This window comes from Dermacentor albipictus, chromosome 1, assembly GCF_038994185.2.
Source record: "Dermacentor albipictus isolate Rhodes 1998 colony chromosome 1, USDA_Dalb.pri_finalv2, whole genome shotgun sequence".
Taxonomy (NCBI): domain Eukaryota; kingdom Metazoa; phylum Arthropoda; class Arachnida; order Ixodida; family Ixodidae; genus Dermacentor; species Dermacentor albipictus.
The window spans coordinates 198,974,497-198,999,120 of NC_091821.1; the positions used below are offsets into that span (position 1 = coordinate 198,974,497).

The 24,624-nt window shown below is 45.8% G+C and overlaps 1 protein-coding gene across 1 annotated transcript in view; it reads right to left on the bottom strand.

Annotated features, from left to right (window-relative positions):
• Positions 1-21,862, bottom strand: part of LOC135903136 (iroquois-class homeodomain protein IRX-4-like) — a 132,561-nt gene extending 110,699 nt beyond the window's left edge. Inside the window, exon 1 of the mRNA XM_065433532.1 lies at positions 21,568-21,862. Coding sequence (XP_065289604.1) covers positions 21,568-21,612 — 45 coding nt within the window. The 5' untranslated portion in view covers positions 21,613-21,862. The remainder of the gene's footprint in view (positions 1-21,567) is intronic.
• Between the last annotated feature and the right edge of the window lie 2,762 nt (positions 21,863-24,624).

Below are 24,624 nucleotides of genomic sequence, written 5' to 3' on the forward strand. Positions count from 1 at the left end.
GGTCGCCTCGCAGCTACCGGCACTATCACGGTTCACAAACGAGGAGGTAATTATGTGGCGAAGTTAATTGTCTTGTATAAACATCTGCTTCGCTTGCCTCGGCGTCTCCAGACGTGCTATGATTAGACTCTGCACCTCTAAGCAGCCTTGAATATGACACTGACACCTTACGTCAGCGGCGCAAGAACAAAGCCGCGTGCTGTGTGCTTCAGAGAGAGACCCCAACGCGAGCGTTATTCAACGCCATTCCGAGCAGCGCAAGTTCGCGATGCTCGCAGCTCATTTTTCTCTCATGTGGCAGTGTCGTTCCGAGCAACCCTTTTTTTAGACGACTGATTATCAAGCCCACCGTTCTTGAGCACAGCTGCCCGTATCAGGTATATCTGTATTTCCTACTTGACTTATACATAAATAAAAGGTGTGTCCCCCTATCAGGTTCGGCAAGCCCTGTCTGATGCACTTTACCCCTGGCTTGAGCCTATTTATTCACAGTGCGTTTCCATCTATCGGCCTCTGCATCTCTGCTTTGTTGATGTAGTTTAACTCTTCCGAAGCAACACCTGCGCTTTGAGAGTCGCCGTACTGGATGGTTGCTGGTTAGTTTTGACCACCTGGCAATATTTAAACGTGCACGTAACCTAAGTGCACGAGCGTTCTTGCAATGGGGGGGGCACCTCTGTGAGGCCGCTGAACATCACAACGCCATCGCCAGACAGTCACCGTGGCAGGTATCTAATACCTCAATTAAACTTTAACTGCTCCGTCCGTAGCATCAAACTGATTTCTTTCGCGTCGGTGTGGAAACGGGACGTGGAATCACGCATACCCGTTGCCGTCTGCGATGAAACAAAATTAATGAAATTAGTTGTCCATAAAACGTATATCTGTCTTGTCCTTGAATATGCTAAAGCAGTTCGGAGTCCCTAGGAAAAAGTATTAAAACAGCTCTTATACAGCGAACTTGAAAGCTGTATATGTGCTTGAAGCACTGGCGCTCAAGCCCGGCTGCGTAAATGTTGCGATGATATAACTGAGAAGAACTTGAAGCGCGAAGACAAAAGCGTCAATTGCAAGTTTTTCCTCTCATACACTACAGAGACATAGTCCAAGGTTCGACGGAACACCGTCTGGCGAGTGGTGTACATTTTCTTCTTAACAGCAAACAAACACTCGCCATATAGTTTGAACAAAAACTGTGTTTATGACGTTTGGAGTCCCCTACGGGTCTCTTCACATAATACCGAGACAAGTTGGGCCGTGCCTTACATTCATAGTAGATGGCGCAATGACCTGACGTATATCTCTGGTAGGTTTCCACGTGTCCGATTAAGTGTAAGAGGCGCCGACTGGATTGATAAGAATACCAAAAGAAGGCGGGATGATAGTGATTTTTCCGTGTCGGTGACAGACGCAGAATTCCAATCAGTGTTGTGACCCGTGTTAAGGTGATGCTCAGCTACACTCTTAAGCAAAATAACACCCTTTTGCCACACAACGATAACCGTCATCTGTCTTGTCCGCATTTCCTTTATTTAACACTGCGAGCCCGGTACTTCCCAGTAACGAACGGCATGCGCGTTATCAGCATGACATATAGCATTCGCGACAGGAAAGTAGTAGGCGCGGCGTTTACTAGAAAGGAAACGCCAACAAGGCAGATGACGATTATCATTGTGTGGCAGATATACACCCCAAAGGGTGTACCTTTGTCTAAGAGTGTAGCGCGTTGTCTGCGGTGTGTCCCTTAGGTATACGTCATTTTGGTGCTGCTTGGTACGCCGTTTGAAGTTGCCTGTTTGTCCGATGTACGATGCGCTGCAGTATTGACCAGGTATCTTATATATAACTCCATGGTGGCGTTCTTGTGCCAATGGATCTTTCACGCGGATCAGTTGGCTTCTTCATTTGTATGATGGCACGTGTGCGATTTGCATGTCATCATTCTTTAAAATTCTTGTCAGTGTTTCGCTTATGCCGGGAGCATGGGGAATGGATGCAGTTTTCATATGATGAGTCGGTTTGGTTCTGGAAGATTTTGTGGAGAGATGTTCCTGCTGACGTAGCAGTTGGCGAGGATAGCCATTACCTGCGAGATCATGTTTTACTTTTTTGGATTCCCGCCTTCGTGCGAATTCGTCTGAGCCATTTCGTCACTTGAACAAGGAAGCCGCCACAGAGCATTTGTGTCCCATGGGATGCATGAGGCAAAGCTGAGGTACTTCGCCGAATGTGTGGGCTTCCATACATGGTCGTAGAGCAGCCTCCGGAAGAGCGTTGAACAAGGACGTCGAGGAAGGCAATTCGTCCGTTGCGTTCTTCTTCAATCGTGAATTCGACAGACCGAAACGTCATAAACTCTGCTTCTGTTAAAACTTTGGCAAGTGTTTGTTTGTTGTCAAGTAGAAAAGAAATACACAGATATACATTCGACAAAAAGGTGCTTACGTAAAAATAATTCAACTCTGTTCCCCACCAACAACTGCAACAACAAAACTCGCACGCACATTTCGTACTGCCTTTTCTTTTCTTTTTTTCAGATGCACAGAAACTTAGTATACTTCCCTAAATGATTTGACTGGAAAGAGCGATGTTAATGACTTCATTCTTTGCCTTGTTTTTGTTGTTGTTGCCTATTACAGATCCGTGCCGAAGCGTACGTGCTTCTCAGAGTTGAAGTAACATTACAGTACGCGCTGTAACATTACAGTACGCGCTGTAACATTACAGTACGCGTGCTCCCTATCATGCCGAGGAACTGAGGCACCCATATCTTAAGCGTGACATGCGCTGGCTGATATTTGCGCTGAAGATATGTATTGTCATGGTCCTATTCATCTAGAGGAGGCGCCGACGAAGAAGACGCTTTTGATCTGGCGCGTGCTCTCGATCATGTCGTTCAGCGCTTGATCGCCTTGTAAATAGATTGCAAATACGATTTCCTTTTGTGTCTGCCTCCTCGTAACATCTTTGTGGGGGTGCGGGTACGTATGTCGAAGGCACAGATGCAGTTCTGAGTGTTCTTAATTATCAAAAAACAAGTACTAACATTCCGTGGTGTGATAGATATGCTTGCTAGTAGCGCTTAAATTGGTGACTTCTCCGCGCAGGCGCTAATATGCACCGCCAAATTTGCTTGGCAATAACAGTGTTCAGAATTGAAGAAGGTATACCCTAACTTCGGTTCTTCAGGCCGCAGACAACGTTCGTCGATATCAGCCCGGCGGTAGCAAGAAAAACATTCACCTGTTTTGCCGGAAGGGTGAAGTATTGACAGTGAAAGCAAAGTTAGGGTTGCGCTTCAACTTATCCGGCTGTATTCTAAATATACGTGGGTGCGAGATGTTGGCGCGACGCAGCACGCAAGGCAACTCTTGCGTGCGTCTGCGTGCTTGCGTGTGCGTGTGAAATTTCGTCGTTGCTAACGGAAAAGGATAGAAAAAAAGTACATACATACATACATACATACATACATACATACATACATACATACATACATACATACATACATACATACATACATACATACATACATACATACATACATACATACATACATACATACATACATACATACATACATACATACATACATACATACATACATACATACATACATACATACATACATACATACATACATAGATAGATACATACATAGATAGATAGATAGATAGATAGATAGATAGATAGATAGATAGATAGATAGATAGATAGATAGATAGATAGATAGATAGATAGATAGATAGATAGATAGATAGATAGATAGATAGATAGATAGATAGATAGATAGATAGATAGATAGATAGATAGATAGATAGATAGATAGATAGATAGATAGATAGATAGATAGATAGATAGATGTGTCCACAATGAAAGCCATGTATTCATTGAAATCCCTGCGTGCCTCAGATACGGCTTTACTTATAGTATACTGGCACGCCTAGGAAGCCTAATTTTCTGGCCCCCCGCCTATACGTCCTACAGGAAAGCTTGCGTATTTCTGTTTACCTATTCAGGGATCTGTGCGAGCATCGTAGCTTGTAAGATGCAGTTCCCGCGGGCTATAGCAGTGCGTAGAGCAGGAACTTATCGATTTTTTCCTACCCTGCAGGGAGATCCACCGCGTGCCACTCGGCGCTGCTTAACCACGTAACGAGGAAACGGTGTGCAGAGCGGGGGGATATCACTTACAATAATGTTCGTTGACCGCCACCGAGCCGGCACTACACGTGTGCGCGAACCGTTGTGGCTGCGGAAGCCGCTGTGCAGGTCGCCTCCGCCAGCCAGCTTGAAGCCATCCGTCGTGCAGGACGCCGCTGACGTTTTTACAGCGGCCCACTTGGTCCTCAAATTACGTTATTGCCGAGTAAAGACGACAACGCTACACCGGCCGCCCTCTCTACACGGGCTGCCCTCTCCCACAGGACGCGCCACAACCAAGAAAGAAAACTAACATAGAAAAAACATAATAATACGAAAGACAAAAGCTAGAGAGAGGGGTGAGGCGAGCGCGGCGGGGCGTGGTGCGCGGTCTTCCCCTCTGCGCGTCGGCGACACGCTTGGCGCTGCTTGATTCAGCAAACAACAAGGCGACGCGATCGAAGCCGCTTCCAGCCGTGCGCGACACCGCGGACGCGGTAACGCTACGCTATACGCTCCACGCGCGCGCAACGCCGGCGCGAGATAATGCGCCGCGGCGAGCCGACGCCTGCGGTATACACCGACGCTGAGCGCAGCTTTATTGGCGAGAAGCCTGTGTCCGCGGCTTGCTCGTGTTCCTGGCCCGCTGCCGGCGCGAACAGCGCCGTATTATTAATAGTCCGCGCCCGGGAGCACTTCTGCGAATGGAGCCTGCGATCCGTTTTGCTAGCGCTTGTTTTCTGCGCTGAGCCGACCGCATCTGCATGCCCGAACGGACAACGCTGCTGCCCAAGTACTAGCAACTGCCCACAGGCGACGTAACGAAGGCGTTGGGCTTTCAAAAACATTTCTGTGCTTGAAGGACTCGTATCACTCCCTGTTCTTTTTTATTTCGTATAATTTTATATCCTGGCTTGGCAATGTCGGAATAATGTCTATAGCCATGTTCGCGCAGCCATTCAAGTTCGCATCATCTTGCACACTGCTGCGTGCGCCCTGCACTGACGCCCGAGTAGTCAGGCTTGCTCGTATGGAGATAGCAAAGTTCGCTCAGCGGTATGCGATGCCTCTAATCTAGGGGAGGTATACACGCTCCAGTCGCAGTTGATTAAGGACGACATGGCGTATTTACTAAACGGGAGGAATTCTGACGTCTGCACGCGTACTCGGCGTGACAGACGTGTTCTCTCGTCCAACTGCATGTCAGACGCATGATACCTTTATGCATACACTCGTAAGTATGCAACGCAGCCACCAGTGCACCGACCTTCACGGTATATGTACAGCGAGCGCCACCAAACAGCACAAACGTTCGCGCGCCGTATAGGTTCGCACGCAATGAGCGACTGTGACGGTGCGTGCGTGCCGCCCCTGTGACAGATTGTATTCTGTGCACTCGCTTCCTGTGTTACTGCCTGACGCCGCATATGCTTAAGGTTGATTGTGTCTGGAGGCTCTGTGAGTGTACGACAGAATTATCCTTTATTTCCTTATATACGCTTCACATTGCGTGTTTCGAGAAAGCGCATTGCCTCTCCTTTTGCTTACAGTCTCATGCGTTATTTATATAAGATACACGATTCATTATGATCGTGCGATGCTGAACAATCCTGCTCGCATGTTTTACCTCGTGTGAAAAAGAAAATACTGCTTTTTTTTCTGCACCTATACATACGTTGTGCTGGAAAATATGTCAGGGACCCGGGACTAAAATTGCCACGATTATTAGTCAAGTGCGTTATTTTGAATGTTGCTGCTGTGTATTTGCGTGTCGGCGCGAGGGTCTAAGCGTTCAGGTTGACGTCCGGTGATTGTTCCGCTCGATGCATAAGTGCCTCGACCTGATGCACGTACTGGTGCAAGCATTCCCAAAGGAAGCTACTTGCGGTTTCCATATTTTACACTTTGATGTAGTCATATCGCTATCGCGTTGTCCTTATCTTTTCAGGTGCATCTGTATTCGAAAGTAACGGAACTTAGCTGCTTTCATATTTTTCCAACCTAAGGACCCAGCGCACGCAAGGACAAGAACATGAAGACTAACACCGAAAAGCAGGACCCGTGCATCTGTTCTTTTAAAAGAACGAAGCAAACAAAAGACACGGACTAGCCAGAAGACGGCACAAGCGCTGTGTCGCTTGCACTGGATCTCTCTTGCTCTGGATTTTTAGTTCGTGATAAACCAAGCAGCCTACTCCAAGATTACGTTGCCCTCCGTTACGCTCGACTCAGAAAAACGGTGTTTCGCCCTTATTATGTTTCTGTGGCAGTCATATTGCTTCAAATGACTGTGTTGACCGCCTTGCAGCGAATGCTTGAATAATATGAATATAGGTAGCATTGAAGACTTTTCTATCAGCCTTTAAAGAAGGATAGATAGGGTTGTTCTTTTTGTGTAATTTCATATGTGATCGCGTGCATCCGGATATGCGCGTGTATACAAACAGATTTATACAAAAAGACACACAATAGTGGAGTATACCAACGATATAAGGTAACAGTCAAGTGTCATTGAGGAGCAAGCTTTCGATCTGACTAATATGCTTTTTTCTACTATTCATTCCGGCAAGGGCACTAAATATTACATCCTCTCATTTTGGTCGATCCAACAAAAGCATTCACGAAAGGCTTTCTTACTACAGGTGTGGCCACTTTTACCTACAATGCTCGAATATGATGGAGTTTATGTCTTTTGAATGCGGGCCTGCGGCTAGCATCTGAGACTGCAGCACACCGGCCTCTTTTTGAACGTGCGTGACACTGTCCTATCACTCGTGCTCGTTTAGCGCTGCGTCGCTATTAGTATCTCGGGTAACCCAAAAAACAATCAGCAGCAGACAATGAAAGGTTCGCGAGAAAAATAACTGACGCGGCTGGCTTGCAAATTTGGCAGTGCGCGGGGAGGCAGATAAACGGTTGCGTTGTGCGGAGCCCATAAGTCCCGCGTTGTGCGCCACGCGTCGCGGCTGTACGTCAACACGAAGGGCGGCGCACGACGTAATCGCCTACTGTCACGCGCGTTTGCCGAGCTGTGAGTGCTAAGCCAGCTGTCAGTCAGCAAGGTTGCCCGACTCACCTCTGCTTCCCACTTCGTTGCCACGCCGGGTGTCAGCGTGAAAATTTACCAAGTTCAGTCGGCGCGCGCAAAAGCTCTGCTCGACAAACGTGCTGGCGTGCAGTATGCCTGCCACCGTCAGTAGGGTCAACAGGGGAACAAATTCTCCTGCCCAGAAGCCTGCGCGTTCTCATGGTGTCTGCTCGGACTAGCGTCAGCAAAACCTTTTCAGTGCTTGTATTCAACCTCATACCGGTGCAGTCTGAGTTTTATTTGCCGTTTCCATGTAATAATTGTGGTATACACTGAAGCCTGGGTATTGAAGTGCTCCTTCTCAGTAATAAACCCTAAGGTGGGCGTTTTCCCTTGAGTTTGTATTTAGAACGCTTCTCTATAAAGCGCCCGTGAAGAAAGCTCCCTTAGTACGTTCTTTACTGTAGCTGTAGCACGTTACGCCTTGTGTCCTCCTAACCTCGCTCTGGAAGTGCGCCTCTTTGCGCCTGTTTTATATGTGCACATTCTACAGGATGTTTCAGTGAACCCTTTCAAAAATTCTTAAAGGTTGCCTGTGACAGACAGCACAATTCTAGTTGATGAGGTGATCTACTCGAAGCTGCGGGCACTACTTACTCAAAAGATATTAAATGCATAATCGCTCACCCGCTAGAATCTGTAAATTTCAATATGTGGCATAATGTAATTAGTTGAGAACTTCATTAGTGGATTTTTGTTAATTAGTCGATTATTAGTTAATGATTAGTTATTAGTTATTAGATTAGTTAATTAGTCGATTAGTTCTGTGGGTATTTAAGTAAGTAGTTCTTGAAAAATAAAACCAGTTGTTAGAAAGCGCTCGTCCTTGTGTTGCCCCTATTCTTCGTCCCTGTTTGTTTGCGCACAACAAATATCAATATGATTATACATCTCATTTTTTTGCAAGTAGTGTCTGCCGCTTAGAGTAGACCACCTCATGAACAAGAATTGTGTTATCTGCCACAGGCAACCTTTAAGAATTTTTGAAAGGGTTTGCTGAAACACCCTGTATATGCGTATTTATGCGCACAGAACGGTACCGAAAACAGATGGAATGCCCGAAACACATGCGCCCTGAGGGCGTTGTTTCGTCCCACCTCCTGCATGGCTGCATTTTTGTCGTTTGTATATATGCACCCTTTACATCTTATTTTAAGCTCGTCATTAAGCACGGCAGTTATTCACTGATTAGCCATCTGCTTGGTTCGATCTGTGAAAAACTCCATCTTATTTAAGTTATATACCAGCGACGCCATTGCGGTCGTGGTTTTCAGTGACTTTCTTCCGCAATAAAACCATCGGCTACTGGCTCCATCCTCAGCATCCAGTTGAAATCTTGCCTTGCCACCTCGATCGGCCAGCATTGCTCCCTCTTGCGACCAAAGTAAACAATTATTGGCTTCTAGCCAGCGTAAACTTCTGCATTATCTTCGCATCACGTCACCAGAGGAAAGTGTAGTAACATTTTTGTTATGCCTAATGCATACTAGATGTTGTATCGACGCCTGTAGCTAAATATTCCAGAAAAAAAATAATATTTGAATGAAATTGCTCGGTAATGTGCAGTGCACGGCCAGTATGTATACACATTGATTGAAATTGAAGGGTGCGAAACGCCATAGCATTTTAATGCCATTTTGAGAGCGGTTCATAGCCTCAAGACTTGTGCTATAGTCTCGGTATATCATTGTATGTATACTAAATAGCATGCCTTGAGCAGTTAATGGATTATTTCTATAATATTATTTGTGTTCAAGGAGGATTTATTGGCTTCAATAGCGCAATTTTAACTTGCACCTGTGCCTAAGAGTTATAAATCTAATAGGTAATTAACATTAGTTTGATAATTTATAGTATTGCCAATCATCACCCAAACTTTGATATCCACCGCTGCTGGGAATCTTGAGTCGCAGAAATTACAATTTTATCTGTAATCGCCTGTTTTCACTTGGGCATGTCTGCAGTGAAGCATACCGTATATTCCACATTTATTTAGTAATGCTGATATCATGCTGGTCCACCGCATTACTACCATTTCCGACGATGTAGAGTTCTGGTTCTGGAAGACAGTGTTATAATGAGCTGCTGCCCTCCAAGGCAGCCCCTATTAAGGAGACGTTTAAAGGACAAATAGGTAAGCTGACTAAGCTAATGGTTATAGGCAAGGAAAATTTCAACAAGTGAGCGTAATTTTTGTTTGTACAATATGTATCTGTCGTCACCGCATCGCGAGTTTGCTGACCTACAGCATTCACGTCTAAATGATAGGTTGTCCCATTCCAATGGAAGAATAACTTCATGCTCATTCGGTTCAAATCGGCTGTCGTGTCAAGGCGCATCAAAATCGTCTGAGCTTTCCCCAAAGAATGTCGGCAAAATTACCGTGTGTATCGTAAGCGACCACCTCTGGTTGAGTATGCACCTTGGCCGATTGCTCTCCCGACGCGCGTCCGGGCAGTCTCGCGGACAGCGCGTACATCAAACTGTAAACTTAGTTACATTCATTTTGGAATACAGATGTAATAAGCCGTCACAGCAGAGGGCTATGGATGCGTTGTTGCCATTCTTAAGGACAATCAACCTGCATAATCGACTTCAGCACCGAGTACAGTGTTAACTGTTATCCATATGGATAATAGGTAATACTCTCTTCTTCTTCTTCTTTTTCTAAAACATTCTCCTCCTCTCCTCCCCCCCCCCCCTCAATGTAAGGTAGCACACCAGATTTTCTGTTCTGGTTAACCTTCGTGCCTTGCTCATTTCGTCTCTCTCAGTAGTTACATTCATTAGCGGTTGGTAGAAACATGACAGGGTCATTCCTGGGCATCGTTAGCAGTGAACGATATCACCTTCCAACGGCCTATCGTGTACGGCCTCTTTCAGATCAATGAATCAACAAGTCAGATGGAGAGGTTACTTGGAATAAAACTGTGGAGGGGTCGGCCCGATGCGTTAAGCTCTAACCTGGATGGTTTGACGGATAAAGGAAACGAGAGGAGGGAGAATACTGATGATGAGAGTGATGATTAGAGCTGAGCAGCATAAGATGATGCAAGTTATACATACACAGTATTTGGGGTCTTCCCTATGAAGTCGCGCGTCCAGTTCATTCGTCAAGAGCACAAAGGCACAGCCGTGTTCAAAGTCAGGGGAGAATATCGCCAGTCTGGCAGAGTGCCTAAAATAACACATTTTTATAGTTGCCGATGGTCAATCATGTCACAGGACGCGCACCGTTCTCACTTGGCATATTGAGCCGCACTGCAATAGCTGTGACGCAAAAAACCTTCTGTTGTACGCGTTCACACAACTGAATAGTATAGTTTTCTGTTCTCTCCTTTCGTTTGCATGCACTGGCACTATAGCATGAGAATGGACGCTTGCTAAATGTAAGCTTGCAAGTTTTTCTCTCAGATCGGCGTTTCAGTATCATCTCGTCGGCCCCCCGTTTGGTAGGCCTAATAGTCTCTTTGCTGCAGCTGTGCTCCGGGCAACTGATAACGTTCTGTTCTTTTGTGGCCTTGAACGATTTACTAAGAGACAGCAAACTTTCCGAGTAAGCAGTGTAGTATAAATGCTTCATTCATCTCGAGGTTCTATAATTCCGTGATAAGCACACGTGGGTCATTGCGAATAGACGCTCAAAATAGGCAAGTAATGTTTCAAATGCCGTGACATGACTATATCGTTATCCAAGGTATGGCCTCTTGCAGTACGTGTACTTTGTAACCTTGTCAAAAAATACGGAAGTCGCCGTTAGCTCATCCTGAAAAAAAAGTTCAGCTGTATTAGCACGGCCAAAGATGTAATTAAGAAAAGCGAACTGTACAGACGTTGCCGTTCCGTTCTTGCTATAGGTTAGTTTATTATGGCATCGGTAATATTTGTAAAACAACGCTGATTTCACGTAGGATAACACGGCTCCCCGACGGCGCGCCTCGACAGTTACGACCAGCATGCGTACAAAATTTTAGTGAGCGGACAGATAAGTGGGTGGGCGCGGCGTTTCCCGTGTGCGGCGTGCGTAACGATGCGGCGCGCGCGCTTATCTTCGAGGAGAACCAGGTATAGGGTGCGCCACTACGCAACGGAAAAGCGTCACCCCGATCGAGAACTCTTATCGGGCAGTTGCGCGGGTATATAGACACACAATTAACGCGTACTTTACCAGGTGTGGGCCAAGTCCGCTAAGAGCCTTCCTCGGTCTGCTGCGCGGTCTCCTTCTCGCACCTTTCTCCCCTCAGCCCGCGCCTCCGGCAGGCGGGCTACCGGCCGCGCTCGGACGCCTCTGGCTGTTGCTCGCCTCTCAACGGCGCGCTCGCCACTATACATCCGGGCCGACGTGCGCTGCATGCGAGATGCGCGCGCGTTCCGAGGAGCGACCCGCAGGCCCGGCCGATGAGCTCTAATCTCGCTCGCGAAAGCAATGCCCCCGATCAAGATGTGCGCGGCGCACTTTCTTCCTGTCGCGGAACCCCCCCGCTCACCTCCATTCCCCCGTACTTCGCGCTAGTGACGTATACTCAAGCAGACGAAAAGCGATAACAAACATCTACCTGCGTGTCTCTCCTTAATGGAGTTTAACAGCTTGGCAGGCGCTTATATGCAAAGGTTGGCGTGAACCTTTCATTTGCCTTGTGGGCGCATCGTATGGCATTTCCGTTTTACAGCGTGGCGTCGGACGGTGTGCTGCATAAATGAGGAATGGCTAATATCGAAGCCTGTGTGACTTTTTTCTCCTATGTCACCGTCTTTTCCTGAATTCGTTTCTTTAAATTTCCCCTTTCGTTTTCGTCGTTTCATTTGATGCATAAATAATGAATAGGTTGAACTATACGTATACAAAATTAACCGACGGAGCCCGTCGCTCACGGGATCGACTCGGCGCAGTACGCATAGACAATCCTGTAAGACATGGCTTCATTTATCCGTCGAGTTAAATTGCCTGCACGTGAATGTGCAAGATCATACGCTCTGTTCTCTTCCTAACTGCTTGCATGCACGCACCACTCCCAATTTTAGTGTCGCATATTGTCATTGTCCTATGATGTCGTTGAGTATATGTGGCAGAGTGTTTAACTTTGGCAATAAAATTTACTGCTTTGAGGCGGGAAGATGCTGACTGGAGGATCGTCAGATCTTCTTAAAATTGATGGGTTTTTTTACCCCTTTCGAATGTAAATCCTACTTTTTTCTCGATGGGTGCTGCAGGTGTCAGTGCGAGCTCTCTCCTTTTCTTTTTTTTTTTCTTCTTTTTTTGCGGGCGGGGATGCAAGTTAACTCGTGCTTCTGCGCAGATTCCCTCAAGTTGTCCTGTGTTCATTTTGTACTCAGGACCGTTTCATAAAATGAAGTACAATTTGAGAACGAAGGTTCGTAATGCAGCAAAGCTGTTTCGGTTGGGGCTGGATGCTTTGGGGATGTTAGCGCGTCATCTGTTTCACTGACGGAATAAAGATAAAATCGATTTCTTACGCTGAAGATTGGGCACGACGCATGTAGTTGTTATTCTAAATTGTTCTTCTTGCATGCTTGAGGTTGCCTTCCATTTTTCGTCTTGTTTTGAATCATTTTGTGCTTGGCGCGCAGTGTTTTATCGCCATGTGCTTTCATGGCTTTGGAAATTATTGACGCTGGCCTTACATATGTGCCGCGGTCCACTGGGGCGGAGAGAATTCACCAGGTTATCAGATGTAAGTTTGTGTTCGTGTATCTTTTCGTATTCTTTCAGTACTGTGTGTATCGCTCTATTTTAACATTTAAATGATGTACCAACTGGCCAAAACATCTACCCTTTCGAATTCATTTGCGACTAACGTATATACTTATTACAAAAATAATGTACAGCGCAAAGGACAAGGACAGTGAAAGACGACATACACAGCGCTGCCAACAATATTTTATTGCGTCGCCACATCGTGTGTATATATACAAGAAGAGGCATGCGCAGAAAATATACGACAGTCACAGGGGGTGTCCTAACAGCAACCACCCTAGTTTACTTATTACATTTTCACAGCATTAAAAAAAATAAGCACATCAAACAACATGTGCAACAATAACGGACAAGCACGACTTATGTTTTATCTGACTTACAGCGAGCGGGTATGGCAACAATATCGAATACTAGCTTAACATTGTCGAGGGGATTTTTGCAACAGAAGTGTCACTGTACGGTAGATGTGGCTGTTAGATGCGTGTCGCTTACTGTCGCACATCCAAACGTTGCGAAATTAGGAATTGAAATATGAGTATTTGGCTGTTCATGTATCAAATTATGCAGATACAGTGCCAGTTGTGCGTTTCTTCAGAAGCGAATGATTATTGCCGAGCAAGAAGCAACGAGCTGAGCGGTTGTACAAAATTAAATCCGCACGTTGTGTGACTGAAAATTGCACCTGCATGCCACTAAAACCGTAATTTCTGCACTGCCACTGCTTGAACCAGTCTCAACGCGCAATCTGCAGTTAAAGATCAAGGAAACATTGAAATCTGCGAGACATCGGCACACGTGCTAGGTCAGATGTTTCATGTTTCTCGCCCTTGTGTCTTGTGTCCTCCGTGTTATCATGTTTCCGATAAGACGTGAAACGTGAAAACCAGCGAAGTGAAAACCGGCGAAAGAAACGCTTACACACGAGACAAGGAGTACGCAGAACGAATGCTGTTAATATTCCTTGTTTTTCACTGGTTTTCGTGGCATTTTACCATGTAGTAGTAGCTCTCCCAGCGCGTAGCCTTGTTAGCGTTAACGTATATATTTTGGGAAAATGTGTTTTTTTTTAACTCCTCCTTTGTGCGAAATTGATTCTAAATACCACGGTCAAATGATTTCATAAACTATGAGGACGATGACGACTATGTATTATACGTTTTTCTTCGTTATATCGATTACGGCAGTGAAAGTTTGAGAACTCTGTCTACTTTCAGTTATTAAAATATACACCTCGCTCTCGCCACAGATATAGGTTCTGGACAATAAATGTAATTTATATTACAATCCCGTCTTCCCTCGAAGTGGGCTAGTTACAACTCTAATGTTTTTACATTTGCCGCTCTTTCAAAGTGATCCCATGCTGGCTGAGTTCCTTTCTTTTTTTTTTCATTACTGTTCTTTTCGAAAGAACGTGATAAGGGAAGTGAAGGCGAGAGAGAAAATTATCGTGGGTAATTCCTCTGAAAAAAAATCAATTGTAATGGAGCCGAAGTCGCTACTGGCAAGTATTTAAATTGTTATGGTATTATAACTTTACACGCTCAAATTACACTAACAATTCTTTAATTCACTCATCAGGGCCCATCTCTGCAATGCAGTTCGTATACAGGAAACATTTTAACAACCTTAAGGCTTTCTTCGAGTGTGCTACCGTCCTTACACCTACATAGCACCCATATTACTCATAACACCACATAGTAAAGGTGTGTGCAAGACTATCACCATACGTTAGTTTCGTAAAACTAACAATTTATGTTTTGACGAAATCTCCAACTAATAAATGCAATTGATTTTTGATTGTTGTCTTTTTCTTTTTTTCTTTTTTTTTAACATGCGAGCGCGTCTATCTATGTTTGCGGAATTCATCGACAGATAATATACATGAAGGTGTTTTTTCGGAACCTTTACTGTTCTCGCTAGCCCTCGTGGGCGATCTTCCTCGGCTACATGCTTGCCAGCAGTGCCAAGCTAGGAAGACACCTTTTCCCTCTTTCTATGATACATATACTGCATGCGCTTAGATACGCGTACACTCATTGTCGTTCCTAGTTGTATGCAGCAAGGACCAAACGATTTAAGTCCTCTTTCTGGAATCGTCTAACTGGGGGCTTGCAGGGCCTCGCCCGTCTAGAAAAGAAGATTATGAACAACAATGCCGACATGGGACTAGAACACACAATCTCTCGCGTTAGAGAATGACGCTCAGTCATCGTTAATCACCTTCAGCTTGCTCTCGGAGCAGTTGATGCTGCTTGTAAATTATCACGACGACGAAAACGAAGTGGTGAAACGTGAGGTATAACGATTACACTATATCGCTGCCATCAGGACAGGCGCAGTAATGGAAGACGTTAGGGCAGCATTTAAACGTGTAGTCGCAGTGGAAAAGATGACGACAATCAAGGTGATAGCGATGACAACGCAAAGGATCTCAATAAGCAGAAAACACGATATCGAGGAGGTCACGCCACGATAACACATGCTGTACACAGGAGCATCGGAGAGGCAAATTAAATTATGGGGTTTTACGTGCCAAAACCACTTTCTGAATATGAGGCACGCCGCAGTGGAGGACTCTGGAAATTTCGACCACCTGGGGTTCTTTAACGCGCACCTAAATATAAGTAGACGGGTGTTTTCGCCCCCATCGAAATGCAGCTGCCGTGGCCGAGATTCGATCCCGCGACCTTGTGCTCACCAGCCCAGCACCATAGCCACTGAGCAACCACGGCAGGTAGAGGCAAATCAGCTAGGGACATGTGCCAGAGTCTATGGCAGGGTAGCATCCAAATCCTATGGGACTCGTGTTTCACCACCATGAACACTTTCGCTTGAGATTGCGATTACACGCGAATGTTTGCCTCCGACCGGTCGACACGATACTGAATAAAATGGCAAGTATAAATAGCGTGTTGATAATACAAAAAAATGCATTTCAAGCCTACCTTCGAGTACGCCGCATCCAAACATATCTTTCCTTTCCATCGTTTCACCACTTCTTATTTTTCGTAATTAGTTCACGCGTGCAAGCTTACAGCGTGAAGCTACCGTGAGCCTTATAATACTGGAACTTTCGCGAAGTGCGAGTGCGTCCCGGTTGCTATTTTGCGGCTATATTTCCACAACCGTGGCAAGAGGTCAAACGTGGGTCGCTTGCACATTAACCCACAGCCTTTGTTGCCGGCTTTCTCTTTTTTAATGGGGGAAAGCACGGCCGGTTAGTTTGACAGAAACAGCAATAATAGATCGTCAGTGGCACACACACAAAAATAACACTAAAAGGCGACGCTTGTAAGACGCGAGTGAGTGCGAAGCGCGAACTTCATACGAACACATTACAAGCGCAGCGCATTAACTGCGTGCATATACCGGTACATTGTTGCAGGAAGAGCGATAAACTTCGTAATAATAGTGGTTGTCCGAACTTAAGGCATTCGTCAGAGCAGAATTCTAACTTTTTTGCCACCCAGAGATTTACAGGCGCGGCATTGAGAATGGCGCACGTGTGCACAAAAACGAAACCTTCATGTGCTTTCAGATGATTGCCTGTAAAGTATTATTCTTCCGGTCTGTTAGTGAAGAGCCGTTATTAAGGCAAAACCAAATATTTTCAATTGGAAATACATATGTATATAGCTGGACGAATATCAGTTTTTTTCGAATATGAATTGAATAGGAATAGTAAGTATGCAATATCGTATTGTCCAACGCAGACACACGTATATATAATATACACAGTAGGAATATTTATTTCGGACATTCAAACGCCTTGATAACGAAGTGCCTGGGACCATCAAATTCTTACGTTATACCGGTCACTTCATTCGATAGAGCAGGTAAGCACGTTCAACAACAACAAAAAAGTTATGATATTTAACACAAATTTAAGTGATATATTCTGAAGTAAGTTGCTAATATTTTTTGTGCACACTGATAGAATGTGCGACTGCAGCAAAATGTGCGCCTGCAGCCAACCTTATTGCATAGAGATTCACGCAGGAGGTAGGTATGCAAAGTAAAGCTGCTGAGGGGGGGTATCGCCCCATGCCGCTGTCGCCTCCCTTACAGTCAACATTTTTGGTTAGTTTGCAGCACGTTCCTCACAGTTCACTTCGTTGATATTCGCGTCCTTTTCGCGCTTAAAAGTATGAAAGTATTAAGAGTATTAAAGACGTCGTCGGTCGTCAGTTACGGTCACAACATCACGTCGTCATCAACGGCGACGTATTCGTCAGCTGTCGCATCAGCTGATGCGTTATAACAAGCTGCGTACGAGTTGACCGATCTCTGAATCATTGTATCAGGACTACTGACATGGGCACGCTTGTGCGTCGCTAGCGCTGCCGTGAGCGCTATAGCGCAGAGCGCACATCGCTGATACATGCCAGCGTGGAGGGCAGTGGCGGCACCAGTACGCGGCCGTTCTTTGTAAAGCAACAAATCAGCCATCAGGGACCCCTGAATTCCTTTGTCGTGCAGACAAATTCGTTGTAGTGGTCTTCGTTGTAGACGCGTCCACAATACCAAGGAAAGTAGGAATTCGGCCTGGACAAAATCACTCCTTCGTTATACAAGCCATTTCGCTGTAAAAGCGTTTGTTATAGAGGCGTTCGACTGTAATTCGGCACTACGCCTGTACTGACTAATTGTAAAGATCACTAATTGTCATAAAAGCAAAACCGCAGAGATACCCTCTCTAAATATTTAGAGCCCGTTTGCAACCAGGCTTTCCAAGAATGAATGACTGCTGTATAACTTTCCAAAAATGTTAAATAAATGGTAGCCGCAAAACGATCACAAGTTGTGGAACAAGAAATAAACAAAATAAAAAAGTGCTGAAGGACTTGTGTACTTAGACACATGAAAAAAGGCCTATTGCAAGGAAAAAAGTTATGGTTGTAGCGTAAAATACACAACAGCTACATGACTACAGCGCCAAAAATACTAAATGAGAGACTACAAGCAAAAATCACAGGTTGTCACGTAGACTTTCGCCGCAAAACCGAAAACAAAGTTTAATTGCCTTACCGATTTTGTTTATGCATTGCTTCGAAACCTTTTGTCGTTGTTTCACTTCTGATTATTTGCGATACCTTGTTTAACATACTGAAAGCATTAGCTCGAATTTAGCAGTCGGTTATTGCGAAGTGCTTGGTTTGTTTCGAATATTAAAAAAATACCGAATATCTTCTTTTTGAGCATTAATATGAAAAGTTAGTTTGTAATGTACAATTCTTGTTCGAGTATTCACCCATCTTTTATGCACTGCTTCTTGGCATCCTCCTTTTGCTCATTTCGCAACGAGAGCAGCGTATGCGCTGAAAAGCCGCGCAAGAAAAATGTAATACGGAGTTTCTACCCCGGGACGCAAATGCGCGTTTGTAAAAGAAAATGTTAAGCACGATAAAAAAGGCACCAGACCTCAGCTATTCCTCCGCGCACAAACTCAATTACTGCGGCAGCAAGAGCTTTTCACAACGGATAGATTGCCGTCATCTCAAGAACGACATCTTGCGATGCGCGCGCAACGTCGTCTTCGTGCACTACAGTATTGCACGCTGCGGCCTTCGAAATGCATGCCCCGACGGAACCACTCGAAGAGCCTGCATGGCGCGCAAAATAGCAAGCCTCAAAGATGCGCGTTGGCTAGAGTGTCCGGCGGACGACACGAATTGTCCCAGGAGCAGAAAGAAGTTCGATGTCACAGGGCCGTGATGGGCGAAATCTTGTTTTTGTTCGCGATACGCTGAGGCTGAAATCTGAAGCTGACGAGATGGCTTGACGGCAGATGGCGTACACAGTGGGAAGGACGGAGGCACGAACTCGACTGATGGACACAGCGAATTGCGTTTCCAGCTTTTAACAGTGCAAAGCCGAAAGATCATCGGGCCAAGGCACACACATCTCTGTAGTACGCACAACAAAGTTTAGTGGGACATTTCAGCCGTGGCCGCGGCCTGTGTCCGATTAAACGTTATTGTTCGTGCTCGTATGCGTATGCCCTATAGCTCCACTTCTTATACTCAGTTATAGATTCCAGAGAAGAAAACCTGCATAGTCGGGCTGAACGCGTGTTCACTTTAAAGATGGAAAAGTGCAACGATGGGGGATTCTAAATTTTGCTTGTGGGTACATGGTACCGATGCCGAAACACAGTGCAGGGAACGCGCTGTTGTTTCTACATCTGTTCTTTTTTTTTTTTTTGGCACTGACGAAGTGCAATCAAGATCAATTTGTTCGAGTGTCCCGTCGCAACCATAGTCAGTGCAGGAAAACTTTTAGCTTAGAACATGACTTCTCGAAGTTCAATTAAAAGGAGTTTATTACAAAGTTTTGACGTGCTTAACTGCTATATAGTCTTGTGGTAGCACATATATCAGTTATTTTACCTTTTCGTTAGGGGGGTGGGGAGGGGGGCGCGTTCGTTTACCGCTATCACAAGCCAAATAGGGATTCACGCACTGAGCGTTGGGTTCAATTTGCCACGAAACTCTGTCGCAAGCTCTATGAATGTGTATGGGCCTCATACAATTGCTCGGGATGGTCGGTGGCACCTCGGCATTCTCAAAAATTGGGAAAAGTTGAATCCTGGGCTAAAACAAGAAATGCCGTTGCTGAAGCCTAATTTTACTTTAGTCCGATGAGGACGGCCGTACTTGTTTCAGAAAGTCCACCGATAGTATACTCGTACAATAGTTTTCACGCCTCGGCATGGAGCTTTGCCATTTCTCAAGGACGTCCATCCCTCTCTCTGACTTTTTTGGCTTTTTCTTTCTTTTGTTACAGGTTTTAAGCCTCGCAAACATTTTCGCATTGAATCGCCACCGTTATGGGAAGTTAGAACGAATCATCATGAGTCAGAAGATTTGTTCGTATATGCGCGACCGGGATTCCTGTCAGTGTCGCATGCATATGTCTCGCACAGTTCTCTTGCTTCGCCCGGCTTGCTTCTTGCCTATATAGCATGTGCCGATTTAAAACTTCGTTCACTGCGCGAGTTGCAGCTTCCTTTATGTTCGATAGCTTTAGCCCTGCATATTCGTTTTCGAGACCGTATCAGGTATACCATGTGTATACTGATTCGCATACAGCATTAACAGCTCCTTTCGTGTGCTTCGCGAAACCATACCCATGCGATTAAAATGCGTCTTTTTTTTTTTTTTTTTTTTGCTATCTGGAGAAATAGGAGCATGTGGGAGTTGTGCACAGGCCTTCTTCACCCGTAGTTACGTACCGTTCAGGGGTGTAAAAGCATGGGTGATTCTAAAATAAACCACGCGTCTATACTTGGGTTACCTTCCACATTGCCGTCTGCACTTTGTTTCAAATGATATGAACAGATCCGTAAGCTCCTCATGATACCGGTATCGCCTGAAAAGTATGCATTCTTTTCTGCATGCGTGGTGAAACTATTCATAATTTTGTGCAAGTGGTTTACATTTGAGTATGGAGTTTTCAAATATTCTTTACGATAAAGTAAAAAGGAACACGAAAGGCAGTGACAACATTGCCAGACTTTCAATATTGTAGATCGGGGTTCTTCAATGCAAATACGAAACGTTAGTCCTGCTTGTATTTGATGGAAGTTTTCTTTTTCCCTGCCGATTCGTCTTTCTCAACAATCACAGAAACATTCCGTTTAACGTTTTGTCGTTTTTAAAGACACATGTTAAAATTGTATAAAAGAAAATTTTCAGCATTGGAGGTTACTGTGCGTGCCTTAACTATGCAAATGTCCGTGATAACAGACAAGCAGACGCGCATTTTTAGCTCGACCCTCTGCAAAAGCGGGCAAACTATGGTGCTTACGTCGCGTCGGATAGTTATAGAATGAGCAGGTGTGTTAGAATTTGCAAACAGCGTGCAAGGAGCAAGGCAGTGCACCATTCCCTTCATTCAGTTCAGCAAGACGCTGCTTGACTTGCCGTTCAATGTTCTGCATTCATTTTACCTCGCGTCTGTCTTCATGAATGTTCCTTCATGAATGGACGTTCGGAAATGAACTGCACTGCTAAGCGTGGTTCGGCTAGCCCTGGGCTACCTCGAGCGACTTGCACATTGTAGCATTCAAACTGCACCAGAAGCATATAGCGTGCATACCCTTAAGACTTAGATAGCGCAAATCCGTAGACGCAAGTCCGTTAACAGTTTTTGGGGAAAAGGTGAGAAAACAGGGTTCCCAAAGAGGCACGAAATCGCTGTATCGACATATTAGGCGGAAAACAAGTGTTTCGACAGGAAGTCAGACTGTAACGACAAGCGCAGCTCTGTCTCTGTACCAGCTTCATTCGCAACATGCGCACCGGGATAATTTCGCAGGGCACACTCATTCATTTTTACCGCGTCGGCTATCAACCTTCGACGTGCCGGCGCGAGCATTGCTGGGGAGAGCAATCGTGTTGAAAACCGGTCTTGCGACACGTCGGTTGTGGTCAAGAGGCGCGGCGTGGAGAGATTGCGATCACCGGCGACACGTGTTTGGAATGGCCGAGCACCGGCGGCGTGCGCCGCGCGCAGCGCAGAGAAGCACTGCGCGCGAGTGATTCTCCGGCTGCGGCACTCGCGCAACGCGGCCAGGGGCGCTGCGCCGACGGTAGGACGCGGCCTGGACGCTGTCACTCACCTGTGACGATGCGGGGTAGGAGTATCCGAATTGGCCGTAGGACATCTACGTGCCGGCCGTTATCTAGAAGCTGCCGGGAGCCCCAACTTGGGCTCGTCAGACTCGCTTGCTGCGCGGTCGGCGGCCGAGTTCTCTCGGCAACACCTGGCGCATGGACCGGCCAGCCAGAGGCGCGAGGCGGGCAGAAAGAGCGGCCTAAGAGGGAGGCAGCAATATAAAAAGAAGGCCCGGTCACTGAGGCTCTTGACGAGCAGCAGATGCACTCGGAGCTGAGTCGGGACACCGACGCGACATGTGGATAAAACTCTGGCCGCCAACTAAACCGGGAACCAAGTTGCCGTGTCGCGCGGTGTTGTTCCTCCGAGAGGGGGGTAGCGAGGGGGGAAAGCAGGAGGCGGGGCGTCGCCTCGAGCGCTCCTTGATTGACGCCGCACGAGGCAAAGCCACGCCTCGGGCGCGCTTGACTGACGGCCGGCAAACCGCAGACTCCGCCTGCGCCTGTCGCCTGAGACCGCCCACGCAGCAGCGCCGGCGCGGCCGTGTTTGTGCGTTCGGCGGGCTCTGCGGCGGCAACGCGAGGTCTCGGCGCTTGTGCCACGGGCGCAGGAGGGAAGCGAGTCTCGCGCGAACGGCGTGTTGGGAGAGGGAACAAGAAAATGAAAAGTTGGGATTTGCGGTTCTTTGCTGAGGATTGCGCTGCCGCCCGCCTGGCGTACAATGCGTACAAGGTGTCAAGGGCATGGCTGATAGAGTACAGAGCTTAGGCTTTCGGTGCGGCTGCTTCGCTGTTTCGTCTCACGTAGCCTGGGACACGGAGTTGATGGTTCAGCAGTGGGGCTACGATGCCCTCTCGCTTGGCTCCCCTGCTGTTCATTTTTCTTTCCAGAGGTTCCTGTGCCCTCAAGTGGTACAAGCTCGGGTTTTTGTAGGGCAAAAGAGATCAAGTGCGAAAGCAGAGCTGCCCGCACTTGTATGTAGGATATAGAAAGCATGTCCCGTGTTGGATATGGCGTCCCCGTTGTATCCCTGCGAATGCTGCGGTCGGGTCGAAATCACAGCCTTCTCTACAAATAGTGCCAACGCATACTGGGGCGTTTTGTACTACGGGTGACAAAAGAGCAAGGGTCTTTTTGGTATCCATATTCGCTCTTCTGTACCAATGTTCTCGATCCTTCGGTCATTGCTCCTTTGGGTTACTTCAAGTATGTTTATGTTGTTGCTACATCATACACTATATTTCAAAATATGAGCCTGTAGTTATATATTATTATATTCCATTAGCAAGGCAGGGAATCACCTGTCGTCTTTTACAGGGAATAATTTCATAGTTCATAGGAGGACACTGATGGTGAGCAGCTTTTGATTCACCGTCCGCCATATGAGACTTTGGAGTTTCTGTACGGTTGTGCGAACAATCGAAATTTTGAATACGAATAGAACATTTCTGTCTAGAATTGAAGTCTTTAATACGAAATTTTGATATTTCATTTCTTCGAATACTCCATCATGCATACATGTCTGCTATAATTATTGCAGGAGGGTGGATGCATATGTCACCCCGGCCTCCTGAAGTTGCCATTGTAAGCTAAACTGGAAGTATCGCGACTTTTTCAAACTACCACGCTGTCCAACTGAGCAGACTTAGAAGCATAGAAATACGTGCGTTGAAAGAAAATAAAACGTTTGACAGTTTTATCCTCTTTGTTTTATTTTATTATTATTATTATTATTATTTATTTTTCCCCGTATCGAGAAGGAAGAAACTAAACGGTATTCGATTCCATATTCGAATCTGGTATTTTTCGAATATTGGTATTCAATTCCATTCGAAAATTTCACTATTCGAACATCTTTAAGTTTCAGAGGTGATAGCAGGGCCAGGATATTGTGATGATTCCATTCCAATGCCATTCCTTGTCGCGCTTCGTCAATGGTCAGAGCGGCGCTTCACCCTTGTTATCAACGGGATCAGCCGGCCACCAATGGTGCGTGATACGAGTGGCATAGAATCGAGCGGAAAGAATCGCTGCATCAAGGTAAGATCTCTAACCGAGTACACGAATCATTCTTAAGGGCGTACTTCACGAATTAAAGTGTACTGGGTAATTAATAACACTGTTTCGTTTGTTAACGTAATAAAGCAAACGTTACATGTGCATAGTGATCGTATTGAGGCAAAATCCGTTACTCAGCGATCGCCACCTCCCTTATTGGAATTTAATTAGAGTATTTCACAAATATTAGAGGTACGTGTAAGCATACTGTAAATATTGATGGAATGTTTCTAACAATAAAAACAAACGTTGTAGTTCACTCTTAACACGGCGTGCAGACATCTGCGAAGAAATATGTTGTGCATTCATTCATAACAGTGGTGTGACTTTTTTTTTCTGTACTGAGCCGATTTCAAGACTCCGCCGTTAAGAAACAGTCAGTCGCTAACGCAGTGACATTTATTTTTAAGGGGCCTATACATTGACTGCCGCGATTATTATAGAAGCACGCTGCATGCACATCGTTTGACATGTGTGGCACAGCCGTGTTATCCAAAATAAACGGGCTTTCTTCCTGATTATATGCTCCGTGCGGACCCAATTCCTTGCAAAAAACCTGGCCATTGTTCAATTGGAGCACATCATAAATCCAACTAAAAGCATCAGAAGGTTAATAAAAATGCAACACAATTGCTGTCTTTACTTCTGTGAGGAATGGTCACCTCACTCTCCCCTTTATAGGTGATTCTGTGAGAGGGGCAAATAGATGTTGTCTAATGAAAGCTGGACCGCAATTTTGTAGCGATACATTTCGCTTGATTCTATGCCTTATCATCCACCGTTCACGGCCGGCAAATACGATCAATAACGCGGCCGTTGGTCTGACCATTGAGGAAGCACGAAAAAGAACAGTTTCGAAGAAGGCAACTCTACAAAATCGAGGTGTTGGGTGGAAAATTTTATATACACGGTGATCAAACATGCAAACGGCATATACTTATACAGACACGCACCAACACCAGCTCACAAAGTTTCAAGACCCTTCATTAAAAAAAAAGTTCTA